At 47.6% G+C, this 25,663-nt stretch overlaps 1 protein-coding gene across 2 annotated transcripts in view; it reads left to right on the top strand.

Moving 5' to 3' along the window:
* Positions 1 to 1,781: 1,781 nt before the first annotated feature.
* The window catches only part of WNT4 (Wnt family member 4), a 52,136-nt gene continuing 28,254 nt past the window's right edge, over positions 1,782 to 25,663 (top strand). The window contains exon 1 of one of the 2 annotated variants that reach the window (XM_081201652.1): positions 1,782 to 1,884. In XM_081201652.1, coding sequence (XP_081057778.1) covers positions 1,808 to 1,884 — 77 coding nt within the window. In that variant the 5' untranslated portion in view covers positions 1,782 to 1,807. Of the gene's footprint in view, positions 1,885 to 3,719; positions 3,739 to 25,663 lie in introns of those variants that run through there. The other variant, XM_081201653.1, reaches the window with a different exon arrangement.

A 25,663-nucleotide genomic window follows, 5' to 3' on the forward strand; every position in this document is an offset into this window, starting at 1 on the left:
ATTACTAGTGCAAGCCCAAGCTGACACATTTGGGGAAAGGCAACGAGCTTTAAAACAAGTATTGGAAGCTTCTCTCTCTCTCTCTCTCTCTCTCTCTCTCTCTCTCTCTCTTACACACTCTCTCTCTCTTTTTTACTGATCTACTGCAGCTACTCTCTCTGGGCAAGGAGACAATGGAAGGAATGCAGGCCTTCTCTGCATGGATTTTTAAAAGTCTGAAAAGCAGAAAGAACCACCACTGTAGGACAGGTCAAGGCCTGCCCGTCGTTTCAGCCCATGCCAGTTTTCCTTGTTCTACCTTCGGCTATATACCCAGTTTAGCGGAATTCTGCTTATTTTGCATAAATTGCTGGTTCTGCTAATCCAGGGGAAGGGGAGAGCTGCAGCTGTCCCTGAACTCTCACCTGCTCAGCCCCACCCCTGTGCAGCCGAGGTTTCCCCTGGCAATAGGGCCTGCAGACTTTCAACCTTCTCTCTCTGTGGCCTTGAGGGCTGGAAACTTGACCTTTAAAAGGAAGGAGGGGGTTGTGTGGGCAGAGCTCTACACCAAACACATTTCACAGCTGAGAAGGTAGTACAGTACAGTTTATGTCCCAATCCCTTAATAAACAGTTAGGTAAAGGTCCAGTCGTGACCGACTCTGGGATTTCGGCGCTCATCTCGCTTTATTGGCTGAGGGAGCCGGCGTACAGCTTCCGGGTCACATGGCCAGCATGACTAAGCCGCTTCTGGCGAACCAGAGTAGCACATGGAAATACCATTTACCTTCCCGCCGGAGCGGTACTTATTTATCTACTTGCACTTTGGGGCGTGCTTTCGAACTGCTAGGCTGGCAGGAGCAGGGAGCTCACCCTGTCATGGGGATTCGAACCGCCGACCTTCTGATCGGCAAGTCCTAGGCTCTGTGGTTTAACCCACAGCATTTCATAAATGAGCTCACATAGCAAGCAGACCATTGCTCTTTTAGCCATCCCCCTAGCTCGTCCTTTAAAGCTGTGTTCCCTGCCAGAGCTGTCAGCTCTATAACCGTAGGAAGCGAACAAAAGCACCTCTGATCATGCACAGAGTGCCCTATTCCCCAGGCTAAGAAGTCCCTGCATCCACATCCAGGAAGTTTGGACTTCCAAGGCAGATTGATGGGAGAGGCTTCAGGCAACCACTTCCCCTTTGAGAAAACACACGCGGTGAAATAAAAGGAAGAGGGCTTCTCCGAGCTAGTGCAGAATGCTTAGTGCATTTCCAGAATAACCCAGAAGAGCTCCGGTTGCAGGGAAAGAGAACGAGAAAGAAGAGAAATGTGCTTTGGAAAAAGACATAATTCAGACTTGCTCGGGGAAGATCGCCTCCTCGGACGCCCGCTCTCTTACTCGGGAGTAGCCCGCGCGTGGGCTCCGCGCCGCTTTACTCCCGAGTAAGCCCCCTCGGGCCGCGCTGGGCCGGCCCGGGACGCGGACGGCAGCAGGCGAGGCGGCTCCCGGGCGCCGCGCGCTCCGCCTCAGGGGTGTCCCGGTCCCGCCCCGAGAGCCGCCTCCTGGGGCCGCGCCCCGCCCGCCCGCCGCTCCATCCCGGGAGCTCCCGACCGAGCTGACAGTCCGGCTCCGCAGCTGCCGCCGGCGCATCAGCCCCGGCTGCGCCCTGCTGCTCGAGCCGTCGGGTCGGAGCGCCGGGCGGCCGCGGCAGCAGCAGCACCTGAGCCCGCGCGGCCGCGGGTCCGGCTGCGCTGCGGCCCGACGCCGCCGGCCCCACGCCGGCCCTGCCTCCCGCTGCCCCGCTGTCCGCGCTCGCCCGCCCGGCCGCGCCGTCCAGGATGAGCCCGCGCTACTTCCTGCGCTCGCTGCTGCTGCTGATCCTCGCCGCCTTCTCGGCCAACGCCAGCAACTGGCTGTGAGTGCGGGCGCCGCGACGGGGTGGGAGGGAAGGCGGAGGAGAAGCCGAGCCCGGCTCGCCGGCCGTGGAGAGCTAGGGGCCGCCGGGAGCTGCCGACGCCGCCCTCGCTTGCAGCAGGTGCCGGCAGCCGGAGCAAGCGCCAGCCTCGCCGAGCCAGCCAGTCTGCGAGCAGCGGCGGAGACGGAGCTGTCGGGGTTCCCTCTTCCTCCCTGGTCGTGTTGCCTGGCTTCGCCCTGCTCGGGAAGGGGGATTGGGACCCCGAGCAGGTCCCATTTGCCTACCTCATCAGACCCTGCTGCCTGGACGGGGTCTCTTTCTGGGAACTATCTGGTGCGGGCTCCGTCCCTTCGAGGAGCCAGGGTTGGCGAGCGAGGCGCGCTGCTCTGCTCTTAGTTGCAAACGCACGTTTAGTTTAAAAAGTCGTCCTTTTGTAGGCAATAGTATTTCGGGACTCGAAGCAGCCTAGAGATCTAATCCTAGACCTCCACCGGGAGGCTGCGTGGGCGCCTTCTGCACACGCTCAAGGGCAGTCTTGCTGTGGTTGTCCCCCCCCCTCGCTGTGACGTTCCCTATCCCAACATCGGGGTTCTTGCCCGTCAGAACCCCTTCACTGAAGCTCCAAAGCGTGTCAAGGCTGTAGGTCTCCCAGGCTAGAATCCTCTGGTCACTTTCCTGGGAGTAAGCCCCATTGAATTCAGTGCGACAGAAGAATTCCCACTGAATTCTATAGGGCTTACGGTGCTGTGAGCACATTAGCACCAGAAGCTGATTTGTGTTATTTTATTTAATTGATGGTCTTTGACTCCTGGAACATGGGCAGCAGACAGAGGGCCTGACTTGAAATGCTGGTGTGATTTTTTCAGGTTGGCCTACCTTGAGGGATCATTGTGGCATGAAATAACCTGATGTATGTTAGCCAGAGTGCCTTGGCGAATGGCTCTCATGAACAAGAATGAGAACTTATTGTAGAGCAGTTTTCGGAACAGAGGGTGTGGTTTCATGGGAAAATCTGACACACACACACACACACCCTGCAAAATAAAGTTAATATTATTAGCCTTGATAAAACGGTGATTGCTCTGCAATCTCTCTGAGTGAACTTTATAATCTCTAAATGCAATAAAATCCATTGTAACTTATATTTTTTAAGTAAAAATGAGCAAGGACTAGAAGTGAAGACCTCTGCTTTTAAAGCCAATTCAATAAAAAACTTTTGCAAAATAAGGTTTTATTTTGTTTTCAGTTGGTTTAAGAGCTGGGCACCAGGGCTGATAAGATTGTGAATTTGATGGCCACCTGTTGTACTTCCAACTTTGCTTAACCCAAACGTGAATTCTGCTACCCATTCTGTCCTCTGAGTCTTTCTAAATGCTGTTCAGAGTGTGTTAACTCTTGTTCACTTTATTGTGGACAATACCACTTCTTGTGGAAGGGGGAAGGAACTTGATGTGGTTCCAGGCTTGCAGAAAATTGGGTGCCGGGGAGAGGAATAGCAGACAGTTCCTGGGGCTTGTGTATACTGCAAGGGTTGTGCTGTTTGTTCGCACAAATGTGCATCTCTCAAGCTTTCGGAGTCTGTGCAGTTAACTCCCCACTTACACTGTTAGTATTTTGCCGCCGAACACCCACGATGCTCAAGTTTTGCTAAAGTCGCTCCCTGTCGATAGAAGCAAATCCCACTTGGAAGCCAGTGCTGATGTAACACTGAAGAATTCGGAGGTTCTGCGCAGCTTGATTCATTCGTCTGGGTTCCAGAAGGGTGCCTTGTTGTGCTTGCTCATCCGGCAAAATGTAATCTAAGAAAAATATTCTGTTGCCACTGCCAGAAGCAGTGTTGCCTAGGAGTCGCAGGTGAGGAGAGTGCTGTTGTGATTGGGTCGTGCTCGCTGGCTTCCCATGGGCTTCTGATTGGCTTCTGTGATAGCACATTGAGGGACTAGACGAGCCACCAGCTTGTTCCAGCAGCAAGGCTCTTTTTATGTGCTGACACACTCTGTAGCGTTCAAGAGAAGCCAAGCAAGAAGCTATGGTGTCTGGTAGTTTGCAAGGGCAATGTCTAAGGGCCCTGTTGTATATCCTTTGAGGGAGACCCCTTTTGGGCCCTTTGAGTCAACTTGGCTCAGTTCATTGGCTTGAGGTTTTCTGTTCTTGGGCTGCTTGCAACAGCATCTGCTACCCCATCCAAAAGTAGCTGGACTCGTAGTGTGTGTCTTTGCAACAGATCTAAAGAGAGGGAGCTGTGAAATTCTCCTATCTCCCAATGCCACTCTTTGCTAACCTCCTTGTGGCATTGCAGTAGATAACTGAAGAATGGGATTGTCGCCTGTCACTACCAATCTCTGGTGTTCTCCAGATGGAAGGGTTTTCCTACCTAGTTAAAAACTCTTGGCTACCTGTGACATTCAAAGCTGCTTTAGCAATGGTCCGAATTAAAGCTGTGGACAAGTCTGATTTCTTTGGGGGATTGGTGCCTGTTTTGAGGCAAGCAATTGCGGGACTTTAAACTGCACCGTAGGCCTATCTGTTTTGTAGAGCTGTAGGAATGTGATTGTTCTGCACCCCGTTCACCGCGTGCACACGGCTCAAATATTACATTTCGTTTAAAAAGCATCAGTCAAGTTTCTAGACCTCATGCTTTAAGAGTGGGTGGGCACAGAAGAAGGGTGAAATCCCAGAAGCCACAGAAATGGACAAAATACATTTATCGGGAGGGGGGTTCTATTTGGGGGGGGGCACCTGTTAAGGCTTCTGGTTTTCTCCCCGACCTGGGCAGAGGCAGGGTGAATCTATTTGCAGTGAGAGAAATAGCATAAAAAATGTTTGGCTTGCATGCTTTATCCAGCTTGTGGTTTACCATGCATAATTAACCATAGATTGCTGATTTGGGTTGATGATTAACTTGAAGAATCCAAGATGGCAAATAACTTGGGTGGCTTTCAAAGACAAATGTGTGGAGGATAAAGCTATTGATGGCTCCTAGCCACAATGGGTAGGCTGTACCTCCACAGCCAGAGGCAGTATTCTTCTGAATACCAATTTCTGGGAATTGCAGGTGGGGTGAGTTGCTGTCCTGCTCAGGTGGGCCACTGGGAGAACAGAATGCTGGACTTAGATAGCCATTGGCCTGATTAGATAGCCATTGGCCTGACCCAGCAGCCATGCTTGTTCTAAACTTGGTTGTGACCTACACAAGTGGAAGAAATAATCTTTTCCTCTTTCTAAAGTTGTAAGTGGGATCTTGTTATTTTTGATTATTTGATTCTGGGGCATAATATACAGGACATAGAATGGTAGAGTTGGAAGGGACCATTAGGGTCATATGTAGTCCAACCCCATGTAACGCCCAATCTTTTGCCCAATGTGGGGCTCAAACCCACAACCCTGAGATTAAGAGTCTAATGCTCTACCAGGTGAGCTATCTCAGCTATGCAGTACACAGCAGAAGAGCCCTTCACCAATCCAGGAGAGGTATGTCTCACCAAATGCTTGTTAAAGCTTTACATTCTTTTAATTTGAGCCTTAGTGATGACATTTTTAGGCTGCTGTGGGGTTGGGGGGGGAGAAATGCTGTGTATTTTGTCTTACTGTATTTTGTCATACAGTGGTACCTCGGGTTAAGTACTTAATTTGTTCCGGAGGTCCGTTCTTAACCTGAAACTGTTCTTAACCTGAAGCACCACTTTAGCTAATGGGGCCTCCAGCTGCCGCTGCGCTGCCAGTGTGTGATTTCTGTTCTCATCCTGAAGCAAAGTTCTTAACCCGAGGTACTATTTCTGGGTTAGCAGAGTCTGTAACCTGAAGCGTATGTAACCTGAAGTGTATGTAACCCGAGGTACCACTGTATTTATTTTCAAGACGCCTTATGTTTGATTTTCAGTGCAGGGAAAAGGTGGAGTAGAGATGTCAAATCTCCTTCATAATGGAAATGTAGGGAGCTGTTTTATGCAGAGTCAGACTGTTGGTCCATCTAGCCAATGTTGTCGACACTGACTGGCAGCAGCTCTCCGGAGTTTCAGGCAGGGGACATCCCCAGCCCTACTTGAAGATGCCGGGAATTGAACTGGGATCTTCTGTATGCAAGGCAGGTGCTCTACCACCCTTCCCTTCCGACATAGAAACCTTGGGATCTGCCTTATCTTGAGTCAGATCCATTGGTCCATCTAGCCAGTGTTGTCCACACTGACTGGCAGCAGCTCTCCGGGGTTTCAGGCAGGGGACAGCCCCAGCCCTACCTGGAGTTATTAGGGAGTGGACTGTGCATGCCAAGCAGATGCACTGTCTACCACTGAGCTATGGTCCTTCTCCAAATAGTGATGATAATGCATGGCTTCTTTGACTTGTAGATTTGTGACCAGCTTAGGGTGGAGCTACACATGTAAGAGATGCCTGGAGGCTGCTTTTTCTAAGAAAAAAAGAGGGGTGTGTGAATTTAGAATGCAAAGGCAGCCTATGGGTGTGCAGTTAACCCTTTTCCTCACTTGCTGCCTGCTTCATGTCTTTCCAAACTGCCTCCCCAGTGCTCTTGCCTCCCTACAGAGCCCCCCCCCCAAAAAAAACATGCCTTTGCCATCTTCATAGAGGACTGTGTGAGAGCAATTCAGAGCAAATGAAGAAGCGGGTGAGAAAGGGTTAAAGCACCCCTCTCCCCACCACAGCTTCTCAACAAGCCATTTCCTTGCAATACATTTTGCACAAGGGGCCTTGGATGAATTTCCTTGCGGTGCTAAATAAGGCACCTGCAGGAAGGTGGGCTCTTTGTGCAACTGCTGCAAGTTCGCAAGTGCCATTTTTGCATTTGTTGCAGGAGTTTTTTGGGTGTTGCAACTAGTCCTAGATACCTCCTCCTTCCTCCCCAAGCCCTAACCCCCTGCAGCTGTTTTTTCTTACCAGCACCAACCCATGGCTTTTAAAGCAAACAATCCAATCTTCATTTGTTGTTGTTGTTGTGCGCATGCCTGCTGCAAGGCTGCATGGGGATGGGGTTGGCCCTGAGAGTTGAAGCGCTGTGATTTCACACGACTCTGCCTGCCTGCCATCTGACCTACAAGCAGTCCAAGAGGTGGACCTGACTGTCAGCTTCCCTCTCCTCCTTAATCTCAGTGTTGCCCTTGCAGAACTCAGCAGGGGAAAAGGATGGGGACAAAACTAGAATGAATTCATTTTGCCTGCTGTTGGCTCTGGCGCCACCTACTGTTGGGCTCCCTCCTTTCCATCCTATCAGTCCCAACGTGCGCCAGCCAGGTGTGTTAACTGTGCATGTTTAACATGTGCATTCTGTGTGACATGTGTGATTTCTGAGTGCACGGATTATTTGTTGCAGGCTAAAGCACTTCCCTCATGTTAGCCCCTTAGAGTCTCAAATAGCAGTGATCACACCTCTATGTTTGAGAGCAAGGCATGAGAAGTCAAGTTCAAGGACTCTTCAGTGTCCTTTGAAGCAGAGCTACAAACAGTTTGAGTGGATATGTGTTTAGGGCAGTGGTGTTCTGAAATTTTCTGAGCAGGGATTAACCAAGGCCCCCTATTTCTCCCCCATCACCCTTCCACAGCAGTGGCGTAGCGTGGGGGTGCAGGGGGGGCCGGCCGCACCGGGCGCAACATCGGGGGGCGCTCGCACTCGCAGCTCTCTGCCCCCTGCTAAAATCCACAGGTTAGGGGGCACAAATTACTTGCCTTGCCCCAGGTGCTGACAACCCACGCTACGCCACTGTTCCACAGTCACAATTGGTGTGATCCATACAAACACAGGGCTATAGCTCAGCGATTAGAGCATCTGCTTTGCATGCAGAAGATCCCAGGTTCGATCCCCAGCATCTCCTGCTAGGACTGGAACTCTCCTTCATCTGAAACTCTGGAAAACTGCTGGTGACCAATGGAGAGAATATTGGACCAGAGTCCAACTGGGTATAAGGCAGCTTCCTGTTCCCATGTATGGGCAAAGTTGGCTTTCTCCATGGTAGCACTCGTGGCAGGGATTTGACCTCACTTTGGATGAACTAAATGCAATTTGACTGGTGTATCGAAGCTGCTAGGAGGTGGAGGAATGAACAGAGCATCTCCTATTCAGTAAAAAAAGATAAGAAGAACCAGAACCATCCCGCTGTATGAGACTAGAGGCCTGTCTGTGCCAGTTTCTCAGAACATAAAGTTGCTCCCACAAAAGGTAACTATCCTCCTTAAAAGAGGATTTGACAAGTTCACAGAGGAGACGGCTATCACTAGCTACTAGCTATGAAGTCTACGGTCTTCCTCCACTGTCAGAGGCAGAACACATCTGTACCTGAATTCTGTTGCAGTAGGATCTGCTTGTGGGGGGTTTCCCATAGGTATATGGCTGGTTCCTGTGAGAACTCTGGGCTATGGCAGGCCTCTGGCCTGATCCAGCTTGGCTCATCTTCTCTTCCCACAGTTGCCAACCAGATGATTCTGGGCAGGACATGATGGCCCTTGTTCTCTTCTGCTGTTGCTCCCCCGCAAATGGTATTCAGAAACAGCTGAAGCCACTGATCGTCTTGAATTTGTCTGATCCACTCTTAAAGCTGAGCTGGTAGCCGTATAGTCACTTTGACATGAATCTACTATTTCTAGAGGGGCAGCTGCAGTAGTCTGTTGCAGGCAAAACATCAAGGAGCCCTGTGTCACTTTAAAAAGGTAAAGGGCCCCTGACAGTTAAGTCCAGTTGCAAACGACTCTGGGGTTGCGGCGCTCATCTCGCTTTATTGGCTGAGGGAGCCGACGTTTGTCCGCAGACAGACTTTCCGGGTCATGTGGCCAGCATGACTAAGCCGCTTGTGGCGAAACCAGAGCAGCGCACAGAAATGCCGTTTACCTTCCCACTGGAGCAGTACCTATTTATCTACTTGCACTTTAACGTGCTTTTGAACTGCTAGGTTGGCAGGAGCAGGGACTGAGCAACGGGAGCTCACCCCGTCACGGGGATTCGAACCACCTACCTTCTGATCGGCAAGCCCTAGGCTCAGTGGTTTAGACCACAGCACCACTTTACAGACTAAGAATTTTACAGGGGTGCCGACTTGAATAAAATATTGGGAGAGGCAGGTAAGCACATAATCGATCACAAGACATGGTGCACACTCACCATTTGAATGGCAACGCCCATCACCTTTGGGGGAGCCCAGCCCTCTCAAATATTTTTTTGGGGGGGGGTTGGAGGGACCTCAGTCCCTAGGAGTTCGCGCCTATGCAATGTATGTATTGTGGCAGAAGCTTTTGTGGACTTTAAGAAGTCCATGCTGTCAGGTGGATGAAGCGAAATCTCAGCTGGCAGCTGGAGGTAGGGCAGGCCACAAAGAAAGGAGTGGAATGTAAGGTGGGAGATGATTGGCAATGAGATCCAGACAAGTACAGTTGGTGATAATTGAATTAGGTGATAGTTGAAAGGCAATGAGATGCAAAACCAACAAACAAAAAAGTGCAGTTGGTGATAATTGAGCTGGTGCTTAAATGTATGTGAAATATGCGCAGTTACCCCTTGCAGCAGCAAACCAGTGATGATTCACTCAGCACGGCTAAGATAATTGCGTTAAGATCTTCAGTGATACAGGGAAACATTGTCTTTATTCAGACCCAAATGAATAGTGCTGAGTTTCTTGATGAGTTATAATTCAGCAGTTTCACGCGAGAGTCTACCTTTCAAATTCTGCTGTCCAAATATGGCTCCTTTTGATCCTGAATTACATTGGAATTTTCTACCAGATTCTGAATACTGCCACTTTTATTTATATCAGATTGTGTGATTTCTTCCCGCCTCCCCCCCACCCCCTCATCCACAAAGGGATTTATTTGCCTATTGGTGAATTCACTAGTGTTGGGGGAAGGTTCTAAGGAAAGCCACCCTCTCAGTCTCATTCTTTTGTCTATAATATAGGTATAAAAATATCAACCTTTCCAAACAGGCTTGTTGTTCAGGGATTTCTAAGAAAATGTGTGTGATTCACTTCTAATCTTATCTATAGGTACTGCCTTTATCAATGGGGCTGCCTTCTAATGAAAGGCAGCCTAAGCTGTAGGACCCACTCCAAGCTTACTTGGGAGTAAGTCCTATCGAGCACAGTGTTTATTTCTGAGGAAGCACATACAGTGGTACCTCAGGTTACAGATGTTTCAGGTTACAGACTCTTCTAATCCAAAAACAGTACCTTGGGTTAAGAACTTTGCTTCAGGATGAGAACAGAAATCACACGGCAGCAACAGTTTCAGGTTAAGAACGGACCTCCAGAACAAATTTAAGTTCTTAACCCGAGGTACCACTGTATAGGCTTGAGCAATTAGTCAAGCAGAAAGACAGCTGATAAGTACTGGGTTGGATCCAGCCTTGGTCAGTAGATGTTCCCTTCGCCAACCTGGTGCCCATCAGCCCCAGCCAGTGTGCTGAGTAAGCCCCACAGAACTGTGTGGGGCTTGCTTTGTACAGGCATGCACCATAAACTATACAGATCTCCTTGTGGTCATTTTATCTGCCCTGGGACTGTGGAATCAAAGAGTCGGGGGTACCCCAGAGGCCATCTAGCCTGACCCCCCTGCCAGTGCAGGAAATCCGCAGCTACAGCATCAGCTGGGTGGTCAGCCACTGTCAGCTCTGAAACCTTGCTCACCTGCTTCAGGGCATATTCCAGGTTCCCTCTATGCGAGGGGATGAGTGGGTGCCTGTCTGTGGCCTCTCTGCCACCTTCCAGATGTCTAAGGGAGAGGGATTTTAATTATTTGTTTTTCACTTCAAGGGCTGCAGTCCCTTTGGGGCAACCTTCCCGGGGGGGGGGGGGCAGATGCAAATGTGGGCAGAGCGATCAATGCAAACGTGACCTTTGTGCAAAAGGCTAGTTTCTCCACACACTGACACACCCCTCTCTACGCACCATCCAGGCCAGTGAGAGATGTTATCAGAGCTCAGGGACACATTCCAGCCAGGCAAAAACACTCTGGGAGGAGATGAAGAATGACTAGTGAGGGGTGTGGCCTGGAGAGAGCCCCCAGGGCCAGATAGAGAGGCCTGGAGGGCCGCATTTAACTTCTGGACTGAGGTTCTCCACTCCTGTTCTAATGTACAAGACTTTGAGATCTTGTACACGAGATTAAACATTAATTCTGTGCAACTTCTATACAGGACAACCACAGCTTGGGTCCAGCAGGATGTAAAGACCATTTTACTGGTCACCACTGTATTCTGGGATCCCGACGATTTCTCTTTCCCTCCCTTATTTTTATTTTATTGTTTTAAATGGTCCTGGGCTGCTTTGGGGGAGGGACAGCTTTTGGGCCCCTCCAGACATCCTTTTCATCATGCAGTCACGAGAATTTGTAATGATGGTGTCAGGGCTGTTTTACACGATCCTGCTGTCAATACTGTTTTTGCACCTGCAAGAGGTTTGCGGGGCAGATGTGTTGCTTCATTTTCCAGCATGTGTGTGCCCTGCTGAGATCCTGTCCTTTTTCATGCCATAAAACTTTCCGGTTCATTTGATTTTTGTTTTTGGCCCGCTTTTGTTGTGCTGTGCTCCAGACAGCACGGGGGCAGAGGGAGCACCACAGAGCAGTTAACAAAGGGAAAGGATGTGTGGACAGTCCATCGTGAATCCCTTAGTAATGCACTATTGTTGCATCAGTGGCGTGCTCCAGAATGCACCTGCAGCTCCTGCCCCACCAGTCTGGAAGAGCCTTTCATCTGTGGGGGAAAGTGGGGTATAAAATATAATATAATCCTAGAACTGTAGTGTTGGAACGGGACCCCAAGAGCCTTCTGGCGGTTCCCTCACTGCGAGAAGCAAAGCTACAGGGAACCAGGCAGAGGGCCTTCTCGGTAGTGGCGCCCGCCCTGGGGAACGCCCTCCCATCAGATGTCAAAGAGAAAAACAACTACCTGACGTTTAGAAGACATCTGAAGGGAAGTTTTTAATGTGTGACATTTTAATGTATTCTTAATCTTTGTTAGAAGCCACCCAGAGTTTCCCCAGCCAGATGGGTGAGGTACAAATAAATTTATTATTATTATTATTATTATTATTATTATTATTATTATTATTATTATTATGGTCTAGCCAGGAATTGCAAAGTCGAAGCAATGATTTAAATGGCTCAGGACTGTAAAACCCGAAGGACCACCTCTCCACATATAAACCATCCTGGACTCTCTGTTCATCCTCTGAGGCCCTTCTTTGTGCGCCTTCTCCACGTGAGGTCCAGAGGGTGGCAACACGAGAACGAGCCTTTTCTGTAGTGGCTCCCCATTTGTGGCATGGTCTTCCCGGGGAGGTTCACCGGCAGCCTTCATTTTATATTTTTAGGTGCCAGGCAAAAACATTTCCTCTTCAGCAAGGCCTTTAGCAGGCAATAGATAGATAGATAGATAGATAGATAGATAGATAGATAGATAGATAGATGATAGATAGATAGATAGATAGATAGATGATAGATAGATAGATAGAGTGCTTTTTCTGGAGAGACGCAGGGGTACGCATACCCCTAAACATTTTGTGAATCTTTGTACTTTTATCCATTTACTGTATTTATTTTTCCCGATTTGAACTGTAAAATGGTGATTTTTCTTGAGTCAAGATCGGAGTACCCCTAAACATTTTTTGGAAAAAATGGAACTGGATAGATAGATAGATTTTATTATCTGTACCCTGCCTATCTGACCGGCTTGCCCCAGCCACTCTGGGCAGCTTCTAACACATATAAAAACATAATAAAACATTACACATTAAAAGGCTTCCCTAGCCAGGCCTGTTGGAAGGGGAGGTTTTTGCTTTTGTGCCTTTAGTTATTTACTTGTTTTTATCCTGTGTTATTTTATTCCGTGAGCTGCCCTGAGATCTTATGATGGGGAGGGGGGCAGTACCGAAAGCTAATAAATAAGTAAATAAAATTAAATGAATAAAGCAGGACAAACTATCCTACGAGCCCTCATTGAAAGGTGTCTTCGGGGCCAGTTTTTGGAGGCAAGGACGGCCTCTCTTAAGTCTGGGCATCCCAGCACAGCTGTCCTTTTGATGTCATTCTGACGGTGACCCTCAACTGGGAGTCCCCAAAGAGTGTGTGTGTGTGTGTGTGTGTGTGTGAGAGAGAGAGAGAGAGAGAGAGAGAGAGAGAGAGAGAGAGAGGGGGGGGGGGAGGGAGGGAGGGAGGGAGGGAGGGAGACTCACCAGGCGCAGTTCTTTGAGCTTGTCCTTCAGAAGGGGTGGGAATGGAGGGGGGGGAACCTTGCTTATTTATCAGCATCCAGAGTTCCTGCCAAGCCTGTTCCTTTTAAATCCAGCTGGCCGCGTGGGGGCTACAGCTGTGCGTGGAGGGAGCTGAGTGGTGCTGCCTGCTAGGAAGAGGCAAGATAGGAGCTCGCTCCATGGAGATGGCACATCTGCTGCGACACCTCCAGCACCCCTTCCCGAAATCCCAGGGAACCCCTGCCAGGAAGTACGGACGGTACCGAGCTTAGAACTGACGCAGTGGAAGACAGCCTCCGAGATCCCTGAGATAATAATAATAATAATAATAATAATAATAATAATAATAATAATAATAATAATAATTACAATATAATAATTTATTATTTGTACCCTGCCCATCTGGCTGGGTTTCCCCAGCCACTCTGGGCGGCTTGATTAAAAATACATCAAAAGTCACACATTAAAAACTTCCCTGAACAGGGCTGCCTTCAGCTGTCTTCTAAATGTCAGGTATTTGTTTATCTCTTTGACATCTAATGGAAGGGTGTTCCACAGCGAGGGTGCCACTACCAAGAAGCCCCTCTGCCTGGTTCCGTGTAGCTTTGCTTCTCGCAGTGAGGGAGCCGCCAGAAGTCCCTCGGCACTGGACCTCAGTGTCCAGGCAGAATGATGGGGTGGAGACGCTCCTTCAGGTATACTGGGCCGAGACTGTTTAGGGATTGGCATCCCTACATATTTACAGCAGGCTGTGGATGAGATGCCAGGGCTGTGGCAAGCGGGAGGTTTGTGTAACATTTGGAGAAGGGCCATAGCTCCATGGTAGAGCATCTTCCTTGGAATGCAGAACTGTAGAGCTGGAAGAGGGACCACAAGGGTCATCTAGTCCAATGCAAGAATCTTTTGCCCAAACTGGGACTCAAACCCACAGCCCTGAGATTAAGAGTCTCGTGCTTTACCGACTGAGCTACAAGGAAGGTCCCAGGTTTGGTGGCTGACATCTCCAGGCAGGGCTGGCTGGGTCACCTGTCTGAGACCCTGGAGAAGCACTGCCAGTCAGAGCAGACAATACTGAACTAGGCAGCCCAATAATCTGATTCTGTATGAGAAAGCTTCCTGTCCTCACATGAATACTAGTGGCTGGGAATCGCAAGTGGAGAGAGTGTGCTGTTGCTTGTGAGCTTCCCATAGACCTCTGGTTGGCCAATGAAATCTTTCTTCTTTGGCGATCACTCGTAGCCGAGTAAGATTGTCTTCCATAAACACGGTTTTAACAATGAGTCCGTAAGTGGCTGTGGAGGCCAATTCTGGATCCACACATCCTGCCACAGTGGGGACATAGGTTTCCAGGTGGGAGCTGATCACGGTGTGGATTTGCCAAGCGTGCCTTCCTCCTAGCACGTTTCTCCCTTGCATCCTGAATTTGAGTGTCTTTAAAGCCCATGACACCTTTGGTAAAGGCTGTTCTTCAACTGGAGTGCTCGCAGGCCAGTGTTTCCCAGTTGTCAGTGTTTATACTACACCAATGAAATAGGAGGAAGTTGGAATAGAATCCAGATCTAGCAGGGCTCTTCTTGTTCTCTTACTGCACCGGACTCCTGTAAGATGATGGTGATGAATTTACTTTTACCACACACATCTGCTGAGTTGCCCCAGTAGTAGTGATGGTGGCAAAATTGGATGGCCTTAAAAGGAGATCGCACAAAGTCATGGAGGATAGGGCTAACGGTGGCTACCAGCCAGTCATTTTCAAAAATCGAATTCCACTTGCTGGGAGTTGCAAGTGGTGGGAGTTCAGTTGTCCTTGGGACCTCCTTGCAGGGAGTTCCATAGCTGTACTACATGAAGGACCTAATTTTATGTGTCTGGAATTGTCCAACATTCAGCTTCGTTGGAGGGCCACAAGTTCTAACGTTGCCTGTGTGGAGGAAGGACCTTTTCTCTATCCACTTTCTCCATGCCACATGTATAATTTTATAAACTTCTATCCGTCACCTCTTTGAATCATAGAATTGTAAAGCTAGAAGGGACTCTGCAGATTATCCTAGTCCAGGGTTTCCCAAACTTGGGTCTCCAGCTGTTTTTGGACTACAATTCCCATCATCCCTGACCGCTGCTGCTGCTACCTTGGGACGGTAGGAGTTATAGTCCAAAAACAGCTGGAGACCCAAGTTTGGGAAACCCAGATCTAGTCCAAGGAATCTGCAGCTGTCCCATAAGGGGACTGAACCTTCAACCTTGGCATTATCAGCACCATGCTCTTACTCCCCCTTTCTCCAACCTAAAAAGTCACACAAGCTGCAACCTTTCTTCTTGATGGGGGTGTCACTCCCCACACCCTTGGTCATCTTGCTTGCCCTTTTCCGAACGTCTTCCAACTCTACAATATCCTTTTCGATAGGTTTCCCAGAGGCGCCTGATTGGTCTTTCTGAGAACAGAGTGTTGGAATAGATGGGCCACTGGTCTGATCCAGCAGCCTAGGTCATCTTACCTTTTTATCCTTGGAATATAAGCAGAGAGAGAGTTTAGCCAACTGGGTGGGATGCGATTAAATGGACTGCCTTCTCCTTGCCATTAGACTTCCACTGCCTAACCTGGAGATAAACTCTAGCCTCAGGGCAAAGGGAGATGGGGGGGGGACCACATACCATATGCATTACTGGAGACGTGCGTGAAACTGTTGCGACTCGTTCTGGGTGCGAGCTGGAGGAAAATGCGCCAGAGGGCTTCTGTCTCTCGCTCCTGAGTGTGGCAGATCTGTGTCGGCAGGTAGTGACGGAGGGTGTTAATCCTGCCTTGGGTTTCTCTTCTCGTGGCCTGCCGTCTGCACTCCAGGGATGGGCATTTCTGCCTGTTTAATTTTCTCATTTCTTCCCCACCCCCAACCCCCATCTTAAGCAGAGTTTTCCACATCAGTTTACAACTGACAAACAAGGCCTCGTGAAAATTTGTCAGCATTAGAGTACGAATTTCTCCTAACGTGCATTTTGGGGTGAGCAATTTTGCCTAATATACAGTGGAACCTTGGTTCTTGAACTTAATCCATTCTGGAAGTCTGTTCGACTCCTGAAACCGTTTGAAAACCAAGGTGCAGCTTCCGATTGGCTGCAGGAGCTTCCTGCACTCAAGCGGACGCTGCGTCGGACGTTCAGCTTCTGAAAAACGTTCGAAAACCGAAACACTTACTTTTTTGGCATTTGGGAGCCAATTTGTTTGTAAACTAAGCCGTCTGAGAACCAAGGTTGCACTGTACTCATGTTTGCAAAGAAATCCCGCCCTAATAGAGAATGCATTTTTGGTATGTCCTTTTCAGGAAGATATTCTTGCATTGCAAGGGGGTTAGACTAGATGATCCTTGGGGTCCCTTCCAACCCTACAGTTCTAATATTCTATTATGTGTGCCTTTGTGCACACGTTACACTGTTACATGCCTTTTTTTTGGTACTCATTGATGGGCTGGAGAATTGCCTTGCAAAATTCGGAGAAGCGGGAATTTCAAAGGATGGCTATGTTTCCGAACGCGCAAATAGGTTTGTCTTGAAATAGAAGGGAATGAGATTTCCTCTGAATGGCCTCCTTGGAAAGGAGGCACCTCTCTCCATAGCTGTCAACTTTTTCCCTTTTCTTGCGAGGAATCCTATTCGGAATAAAGGAATTTCCCTTTAAAAAAGGGAAACGTTGACAGCTATGCTTCTGTCTGAAACTAAATGGCACACCCTTTAATACTAAAAAGGAACCCTCTCTCATTTCAGCTGGGAGCCTCTTGCTCTGTTCTTCCACGTGGTATTAAGGTGCTAGTCCCTGTGAGGCACTCCTGACAGGCCTCCCTTCAACTTTGCTAGGAGTGGTTCATCTAAAAATGAGCTGAAATTCAGACCTGTCTCCTCCAAGCTGGAAGGCATCTTGACCGCTCAATGGCAGCTGGTGCCCATTGGGGCTGGTGCGGCAGAGGGCAAGGAGGCCAACAGTAGGTGGCGCCAGAGTCAGGGACAGACAACTAATTCCGGTTTTCTCCCCACCCTCTTCTCTGATTGACACAAAGACTCTCCAATCCAGTCCCTGGAACTTGTTCCCCAATGTCTTACCTACCTATAGTCCTTTCACCTCGAGAGGCAAGGGATGGAAACATTGGACCTTTCTGGTCAAGTAGGGGTCTTGAAGGCTGCAAGATGAGAAGACCACAGGTGGCAGCTTTTATTACATTTTTGGCTTATGGGATGGAGAGCTTTCCCCCCACCCACCCTTCTAATCCATATCTAGGAGGACTTGAGAGACTGCCAGAGCGCCAGCGAACATAGAGTTAGACGACTTTCAGGAGATATCAAATGCTTGGATGGCTTCCGTGCTGGAATGAATCTGGTCTTGCAGCATTTTTCCCCTCTCTCTTCCCCACTTTTGCTTTGCTGCTGTCCCATTCTGAGCTGCGATAGGCCTGTGTGGGTCACCTGGGGTCCTCCCAACGGTGGGGTGGGGCCTGCGCTTGGCCCAGATCCTGCCTGCTGCATGCCCAGGTGTGTGTGGCATTCTCTGTTGCTTTAGCATGGTGGGGGAGGTGTTTGCTGTCTCCCCAGGCAGCTTGGTGGAGTCTCCCTTTTTCAGAAAACCTGCCGGATTAGTGGTTAAGCTCGGAAAGCGTTTCATAAGACAAGAGGGTGTTTCTTTGGTTTTTCTTTCTCTACCTCCCCCCCCTCCCACCTTCCTGCTCCCCATGTCCCACAAGCCCTTTAAAAAAAGATAAAGTAAAAATAAAGCCTGTAGGAACTCGCACTCCGTGGCATTTTGGAGAAATCAAATATAGAAGGGAACGTTCTGTCAGATTCTCGGTGCCAATGGCACGTTATGCGCAGCCGTGCGTTTCGTTTTTCCTCAGTGCTAGAGACATAAGAAGGGACACGGGTGGCACTGTGGGTTAAACTGCAGAGCCTAGGACTTGCCCAATCAGAAGGTCAGCGGTTCGAATCCCCGCAACGGCATGAGCTCCCATTGTTCGGTCCCAGCTCCTGCCAACCTAGCAGTTTGAAAGCACGTCAAAGTGAAAGTAGATAAATAGGTACCACTCCAGCAGGAAGGTAAACGGCATTTCTGGGCGCTGCTCTGGTATGCCAGAAGTGGCTTAGTCATGCTGGCCACATGACCCGGAAGCTGTACGCCGGCTCCCTCGGCCAATAAAGCGAGATGAGCGCTGCAACCCCAGAGTCATCCGTGACTGGACCTAATGGTCAGGGGTCTCTTTACCTTTACCCTAGAGACATAAGAAGAGGCCCACTGGATCAGGCCAGTGGATCCCGTTCTTCCAGGTGGGCCCTAAGTCCAGCAGGACTCTGCCCACTTCTGATTGCCAGCAACTGGTCACCAGAGGAATAATACCTCTGAAAGCGGAGGTAGAACTTGGCCATCATGGCTAATAGCCACTGCAAGCCTTTGTCTCCATGAATTCCATAGTAATCATAGAATTGTAGGGTTGGAGGGGACTCCAGGGGTCATCTAGACCAACCCCTACAACATGATCTCGGCTAAAACGTCCATGACTACCGAACCTTTGCTTAAAAAGGAGTCCATTCCACTGTCAAGCAGGTCTTTGTGTCATAAGGTTGTTCCTGATGATTAGTAGGAATAATGACAGCAACAACAACAATAGTAATACATTATTATTATTATTATTATTATTATTATTATTATTATTATTATTTGTACTTGACCCATCTGACTGTGTTGCCCCAGCCACTCTGGGTGGCTTCCAGCACATACAAAAACATAATAAAGCATTAAACCTTAAGAAGCTTCCCTAAAAAATAATAATTTCCTTTCCTGTAACTGGAAGCCATTGATTTGGGCCCGACCCTCCAAAGCAGGAGAAACAAGCTTCCTCCATCCCCCATGTGACAGCCCATCTTGTGGCAGTGAGTTCCATAGTTCAGCTTATGGGAGAATGGGAAGAGCCTTGAGGCCGCCCATCCATAGTTAGTGCCTGGAGATCAGACCCAATAAACACACAAGACGCAACCGGCTGTACTTTTGAATAAATAAGGTATACTATTCATTGTATCAAATTGTAGTTTTCAATGGAAGTCTCATCGAGTTAAATGAAAAAAGCAGAAAACCCAGTGGATCAGTTCATTCTCTAGTCAGTTCATGCATAAGGTCCATACATGTAAAAGTATCTATTCCATCTGTCCAATAATCCACATGAAGCGTTGTTACAGTTCTACAGAATCCTTTCACAGAGACTAAGACAAGGATTTCCGGAATATTTGCCTTGTTTTGCCATCCTAGGCTTCACCAGTAGAACAGGCTCATATGTAATATTACAGGATAGTGGATCTTATAGCTTAGTAGCGGTTGCAGTCAGACATGTCAGACACACCGTCCCAGTCTTCCTCAAGTGTGGGAAGGTGTGTTGCATTTCTATTTTAATGGTAGCAATTGTTTCTAAATTGCACACCTAACATCAGCACATGCACATTTTGTGCAAATCTCTTTCCTTGGGAGGGACGGAGCAATGCATAAGCGGCTGCCTTGATTACTATCAACCAGAGTCATTTTGGACTCACAGCTGTCCATGGAGGCACAGGTCAATTTTGTGTCCAGGGCAGCTGTCTACCAGCTCCATCTGGTACGCAGGCTGAGACCCTACCTGCCTGCAGACTGTCTCACCAGAGTGGTGCATGCTCTGGTTATCACTCGCTTGGACTACTGCAATGCACTCAACGTGGGCCAACCTTTGAAGGTGACCCAGAAACTACAACTAATCCAGAATGCGGCAGCTAGACTGGTGACTGGGAGTGGCCCCCGAGACCACATAACAACGGTCCTGAAAGACCTACATTGGCTCCCGGTACGTTTCCAGGCACAATTCAGAGTGTTGGTGCTGACCTTTAAAGCCCTAAACGACCTCGGTCCAGTATAGCTGAAGGAGTGCCTCCACCCCCATCATCCAGCCCAGACACTGAGGTCCAGCGCCGAGGGCCTTCTGGCGGTTCCCTCACTGTGAGAAGTGAAGTTACAGGGAACCAGGAAGAGGGCCTTCTCAGTGGTGGCACCCACCCTCTGGAACTCCCTCCCATCAGATGTCAAGGAAATAAACAACTATCAGACTTTTAGAAGGCATCTGAAGGTAGCCCTGTTTAGGGAAGCTTTTAATATTTGATGAATTATTGTATTTTAGTATTTTGTTGGAAGCTGCCCAGAGTGGCTGGGGAAACCCAGCTAGATGGGTGGGGGTATAAATAAAATTATTATTATTATTATTATTATTATTATTATTATTATTATTATTATTATTATTACTTGGAAACTGCTTTCAGCAAGTCTAGGAGCTCAATGATAGCTAAGGATAGGCTCTCTACCTGATCAATTCTTACTTTTTTTAAAAAGCATATATATATATATATATATATATATATATATACACACACACACACACACACACACACACACACACACGTTATATGTAACATCCTGGAAATATTAAGAGTACATGAAAATAAGTGCAAAAAAGGTAATTCTACCAGTATTACAAAAAGCGGATACAGTTATGAAAAATTCACAAAGCTATTCATACAATGGTCTGGATTAATATCCAATGTGCTGTTGAAAAAAATAAATAGTTCCAGGTGACAATCGTATATCAATATGGTATTTCAATATATGTCATTGTATTATCCAAGCACCCCAATTAATTTTAATACATCATGCATATCCTGAACTGATTTAATTGAACATTGCAAACCCATGTTGTACGTTTGGCAGTAACTGTTATGTACTGAAGTTCTCACCCTGGGCCATCAGGGGGATACTGTAGATAGTTCAGGTCCACATATGCAAATAAGGGATTGAAAGTAACGTTCAGTGATTGGATAGTTACAGAAAGTTGTTACAATTACGTTGTTCTGGAGCTCTATATAAGCAGGCTGGCTGAACCCTTCAGTTCAGTTCTGTTCTGGCCTGTGAATAAACAAGAGCTGTTTGAAGAATCGCTGTGTCATCTGATAAGTTCACCCACAACTTAACAGTAACCAACATTTATTGTGATATTTAAGGAATGTAATTCAATTAGCCATGAAATTATCCTGGTTTTGGGTTGTGTCTGACTGAGTCCTGCTCAGAAACAAACCATTGCAATGAATGGACCTAAGTTAGTCATGCCCCTTAATTATTAGTATTAGAAGTATTAGTAGTAGTAATAGTATTTAGGGTGTGGGGCAGGCAGATGTGGTTGGAGATTCACAGGCCATATTTGAACCCCTATCAAATCACATTCCCTGTTTGTTTGTTTGTTTGTTTGTTTGTTTGTTTGTTTTGTTTGCTGTCCATCTGACTGGGTTGCCCCAGCCACTCTGGGCAGCTCCTAACAATAAGTATTGGGAGTAAGTATAGCACTGCATTTAGGGCTATTTCTCATCTTAAAAATTTTAGGGTTGTATCCCACTCTAGTCCTGCTTGGAGGAGAGCCGCTGAAAACGACAACTTTAGTCATGTTCATGTACTTTAATGGATCTACTCTGAGTAGGACTAGCATGGGACACAACACAGCAATTTATATGGGTCTACTCTGAGTACAGCTTAGTTGGCCACAATCTGCAAATATATTATTTTTCTCCTTTTTTTAAAAAAAAACCCCTCATACTCCAACCACACATAGAAAAATACATATATCCCCCCTTTCCTATTTTTGTGTGGGGGGGTAATTCTTAATGATTTTATGCATTGTTGTTGTTGTTTGGTTGTTTAGTCGTGTCCGGCTCTTCGTGACCCCATGGACCAGAGCACGCCAGGCACTCCTGTCTTCCACTGCCTCCCGCAGTTTGGTCAAACTCATGCTGGTAGCTTCGAGAACACTATCCAACCGTCTCGTTCTCTGTCGTTCCCTTCTCCTTGTGCCTTCCGCACACACACACCCCAAAAAAAACCTTAGTGGGAACCCTAAGCCCAGTTCACCCTATATTTCCTAATTCGTTCTGGCTCTGTATCATGTTTGACAAGCAGCCGATAACGTCTTTGCAAATCAATGTTTGTTGTTTTTCATTATTAACTTCTCTTGCTTCTTTTAATTGCTCATGTATGCTGAGATATTCCTGAACACAATAGAGAACATAGATGTGTTCACACCAAAGAGAAGGAATCCCTTTCAATTTCTGAGTAAGAGATTATATTCCTCTGAAATATTACATGCTGAAACATACATATATATATATATCCATATTTTAAAGTTTTTACTTGTATCCATCCTTTCTATTGGTAAATCCTGACTCAGGTGTAGAGGGGCTTGTACTCAGCACCTGTTTATATCAAACTCATTTTCTAAACAGATCTGACTTTAAGAAATTCTCTTCAACAATCATTATCCCCCACCTAATATCTTCTGAAAGCGTGCCTTCATTATATGCTGCTCAAATCTTGAAATAAGAGAATTTGGTTCTGTTACCAAATTTACACAGTCTGCAATGTACACTAAACTCTAATTTGGGATGAAGCTAAAGCAGAATAATTAGGCAAACTGAATACTCTGAAACCGCATCCTCTGCTAGTTCATAAATGCAACACAGGGACTTGGCAGTACCTTAAACCCAACAAATTTATGATGCTCAGAAGCTTTTGTGAGCTACAGTCCAATAATGAGAAAGATGTCGTGCTTGCCTCAGTTTTCAGGTGTAGAGAATGGGCACATAAGGAGGAAATGGTAAGCTGTGGAACCGGATGGAAATGAGGTGCATACCACCTTCTTCTTCGTAGAATAATGAAGAAGAAGAAGAAGAAGAAGAAGAAGAAGAAGAAGAAGAAGAAGAAGAAGAAGAAGAAGAAGAAGAAGAATGCTTTCAGCTCAATTTTTATCTCTTTACCTGTATGCATATATGCATGCCAGCTGCGGATAGCATTGCATATGAGGACATATGCTCCAGATAGCTGCCATCATAAATCTTAGTTTTTAATGTAGGTACAGCCCTCTCTTGTGTCCTCACCAAATGTGCCTTTGAGGGTGGCGGGAATGAGAGAAAAGGCCTCCCCAGACAAGTTCAGCGTTAGCGAAACCTTTACAGAATTAATATTCACCCTTCTCTAATTATAACCAAATTCTTTACTATGGTCTTTGGTAGTTAAGTTACTGTTACGAGACTCTGCTGCTTCCATTTTGGCTAATTCTATACTATGCTGCTGTTGCATGGAATCGTTGTTAAAACATTTTTCTGCAATTGTATATAAGCTGTGTTTTGCTCTTTCAGAAAATGTTTTTAATTGTACGATTGTGTTGCTGAAACCCACCCCTGGGACCTTACGGTGAAGGGGGCTGCAGAGAAATCTGACAACTGAATACATAAATGGACCCCACCTTTTTGTTTGTTTGTTTGCTTGCTTGCTTGCTTGCTTGCTTGCTTGTTTTGCAAAATTGCTTTGAGGCAGCTTTGCCGCTGGAATTGCAAAAATACAATAAGCCATGGAAAATGAAAGCAAGGGGTACGCGCGCGCACACACACATCCATATGCACACACAACATCAGATAAAATCGCCAGTAAATATGAAGACGGTAGGAGCCAAGCAAAGTTAAAGAGAAACCCAGATAAGAGCAGCAGAGAGGTCAAGCATCATTAAAAACCAGTGAGGTTGAACTGAATATTTCTTCTGTGCCTTTATTAATCCTTTGCACCAGAATGTCCTTGGCGGTATATATATGTATGAATGTAATAGCACACCCACACACCCCTTCCCACCTCCTGGGTTATTGCTAATAATGTTTTAATGCATAGCATTCTGAAGAGCAGTTTCGAAAGCTTACAGCACTTTGTGTCTGTTTTCTTGCTCCAGTTCCAACGACGACTTTGTAAGGTGGACCAGTTTTGTTCTTGCCCTGTTACAAATAGGCAGCAGAGGGTGGGCAGAGAGACTGGCTTGCTTTAAGACAGGAGTAGCCAACATGGCACCCTCCAGATGTTGCTCCCGTCAGCCCCAACCGGCACAGGCAGAGGTGAGAGGTGATGAGGTTTGTGTCTCAGCAAAATCTGGAGGAACTGCCGTGACGGCTCCTGCTTTGAGGCCACCTGATGATGTCATAGCTGAGGCAAAATTTGAACTCAAGCTCAGTTCTACAGTGATTTCAAGGAATGACTTTTGGGGGACAGAGGTGAAAAAGCCAAAGACGTCTTGAGCCTTCCCCCACCAATATAGAGGGTTTTGTTGTTGTTTTTTCGGGGGGGGCGAGCAGCCTTGTAAGTTAAACAGACTGCTTGATGGCAGAAATCCAGAGCTACTTCAGGAACCCTGTGCAATACAGTTTGACCGGGTTGGGGCAGGACATGTCAATAAGGACATAGGATTGACAGGTGGGTTGTCCCATCTGTCGCAGTTGGCTTGCTCGGCGGAGCAAAAAGGATTCCCCGCCCCCTGTTCTGGGCAATTGATTTGTACAGTCAAGAAGATGCTCAGCCAAAAATCTCGGCTCCCACAAGTGTCAGGGATGGCCACCAAATTGGATCCTGAAGGGTAAGATTATCAATGGCTACTACCCACAAGGCAGGGCACTACCCAGAGACAGGGTAGGGTGCCTCTGAATATGAGCTTCTGGGAATTGCAGGTGGGGAGAGTTGCTGCTGCCGCCCTTGGGTCTGGCTTGAGGTATCTGGTTGGCCACTGTGAGAGAAGTATGCTGGACTTAGATGGGCCACTGTCTCAATCCTGCAGGGCCGTTACTGTCTTATTCCGGAGAGGTGCTTGCCACCCATTCTGGTTCCTCCCTGGCCTTGGAAAGGGCACCGCAGGACAGGGGTTTGTGGCACCTCGGGCTGGGTCGAGGGTGTGGTGCCACCACCTCGCCTCTTATTTTTTACGAGAGTGCGTGTGTGGCGAAGCAACCCTGGGGGCAAAGACTTGACTTTAGAGAAGAGCCCAGGCAGCAGCTCTTCGGTTGCTAAGCGGATTGGATGTTTTTGTGTAAATGTTTTTCTTACGCAGATGGCCCGAGGACTGTCTGTACGGGAGATACAGTGTCTGCAGAGGAGGGACAGCAGGTTTGTGCAATGTTTTTCTGGCCCGGGCATGCTCGGAAAACATTGTTACCTGGGCAGCCAGCTCCCCTCGTTGTACTGCAAGGGGAATAGAATGGGCTTCTGGCTCCCCGTCGTGGCACCTGATAGGCTGCAGTGAGATAGGTCAATGGGATGATCCAGAACCCAGGCTGTTCTTATGGTTCCATTTCTGTTTTAATTTTCATCCATCTATTGTCCAGATCAAGGGAAGCAACAGTCCCACTCTGTTCTGCCTTGGTCAGACCACACCTGGAATACTATGTCCAGTTCTGGGTGCCACAATTTAAGAAGGGTATTGAGAAGCTGGAACTTGTACAGAGGAGAGCGATCAAGATGGCCCAGTTGAGGGAGTTGGGTATGTTTAGCCTGGAAAAGAGGGAGATATGATAGCCATCTTCAAATATCTGAAGGGCTGTCTCATAGAAGATGGAGCAAGCTTGTTTTCTCCTGCTCTGGAGGGTAGGCTTGAACCAATGGCTTCAAGTAACAAAAAAAGGAAATTTTGACTAAACATCAGGAAGAACTTTCTGAAAGTAAGAGCTGTTCAACAGTGGGATGTTCTCCCCCAGGGGGTTGT

This window comes from Podarcis bocagei, assembly GCF_964188305.1.
Source record: "Podarcis bocagei genome assembly, chromosome: 7".
NCBI lineage: Eukaryota > Metazoa > Chordata > Lepidosauria > Squamata > Lacertidae > Podarcis > Podarcis bocagei.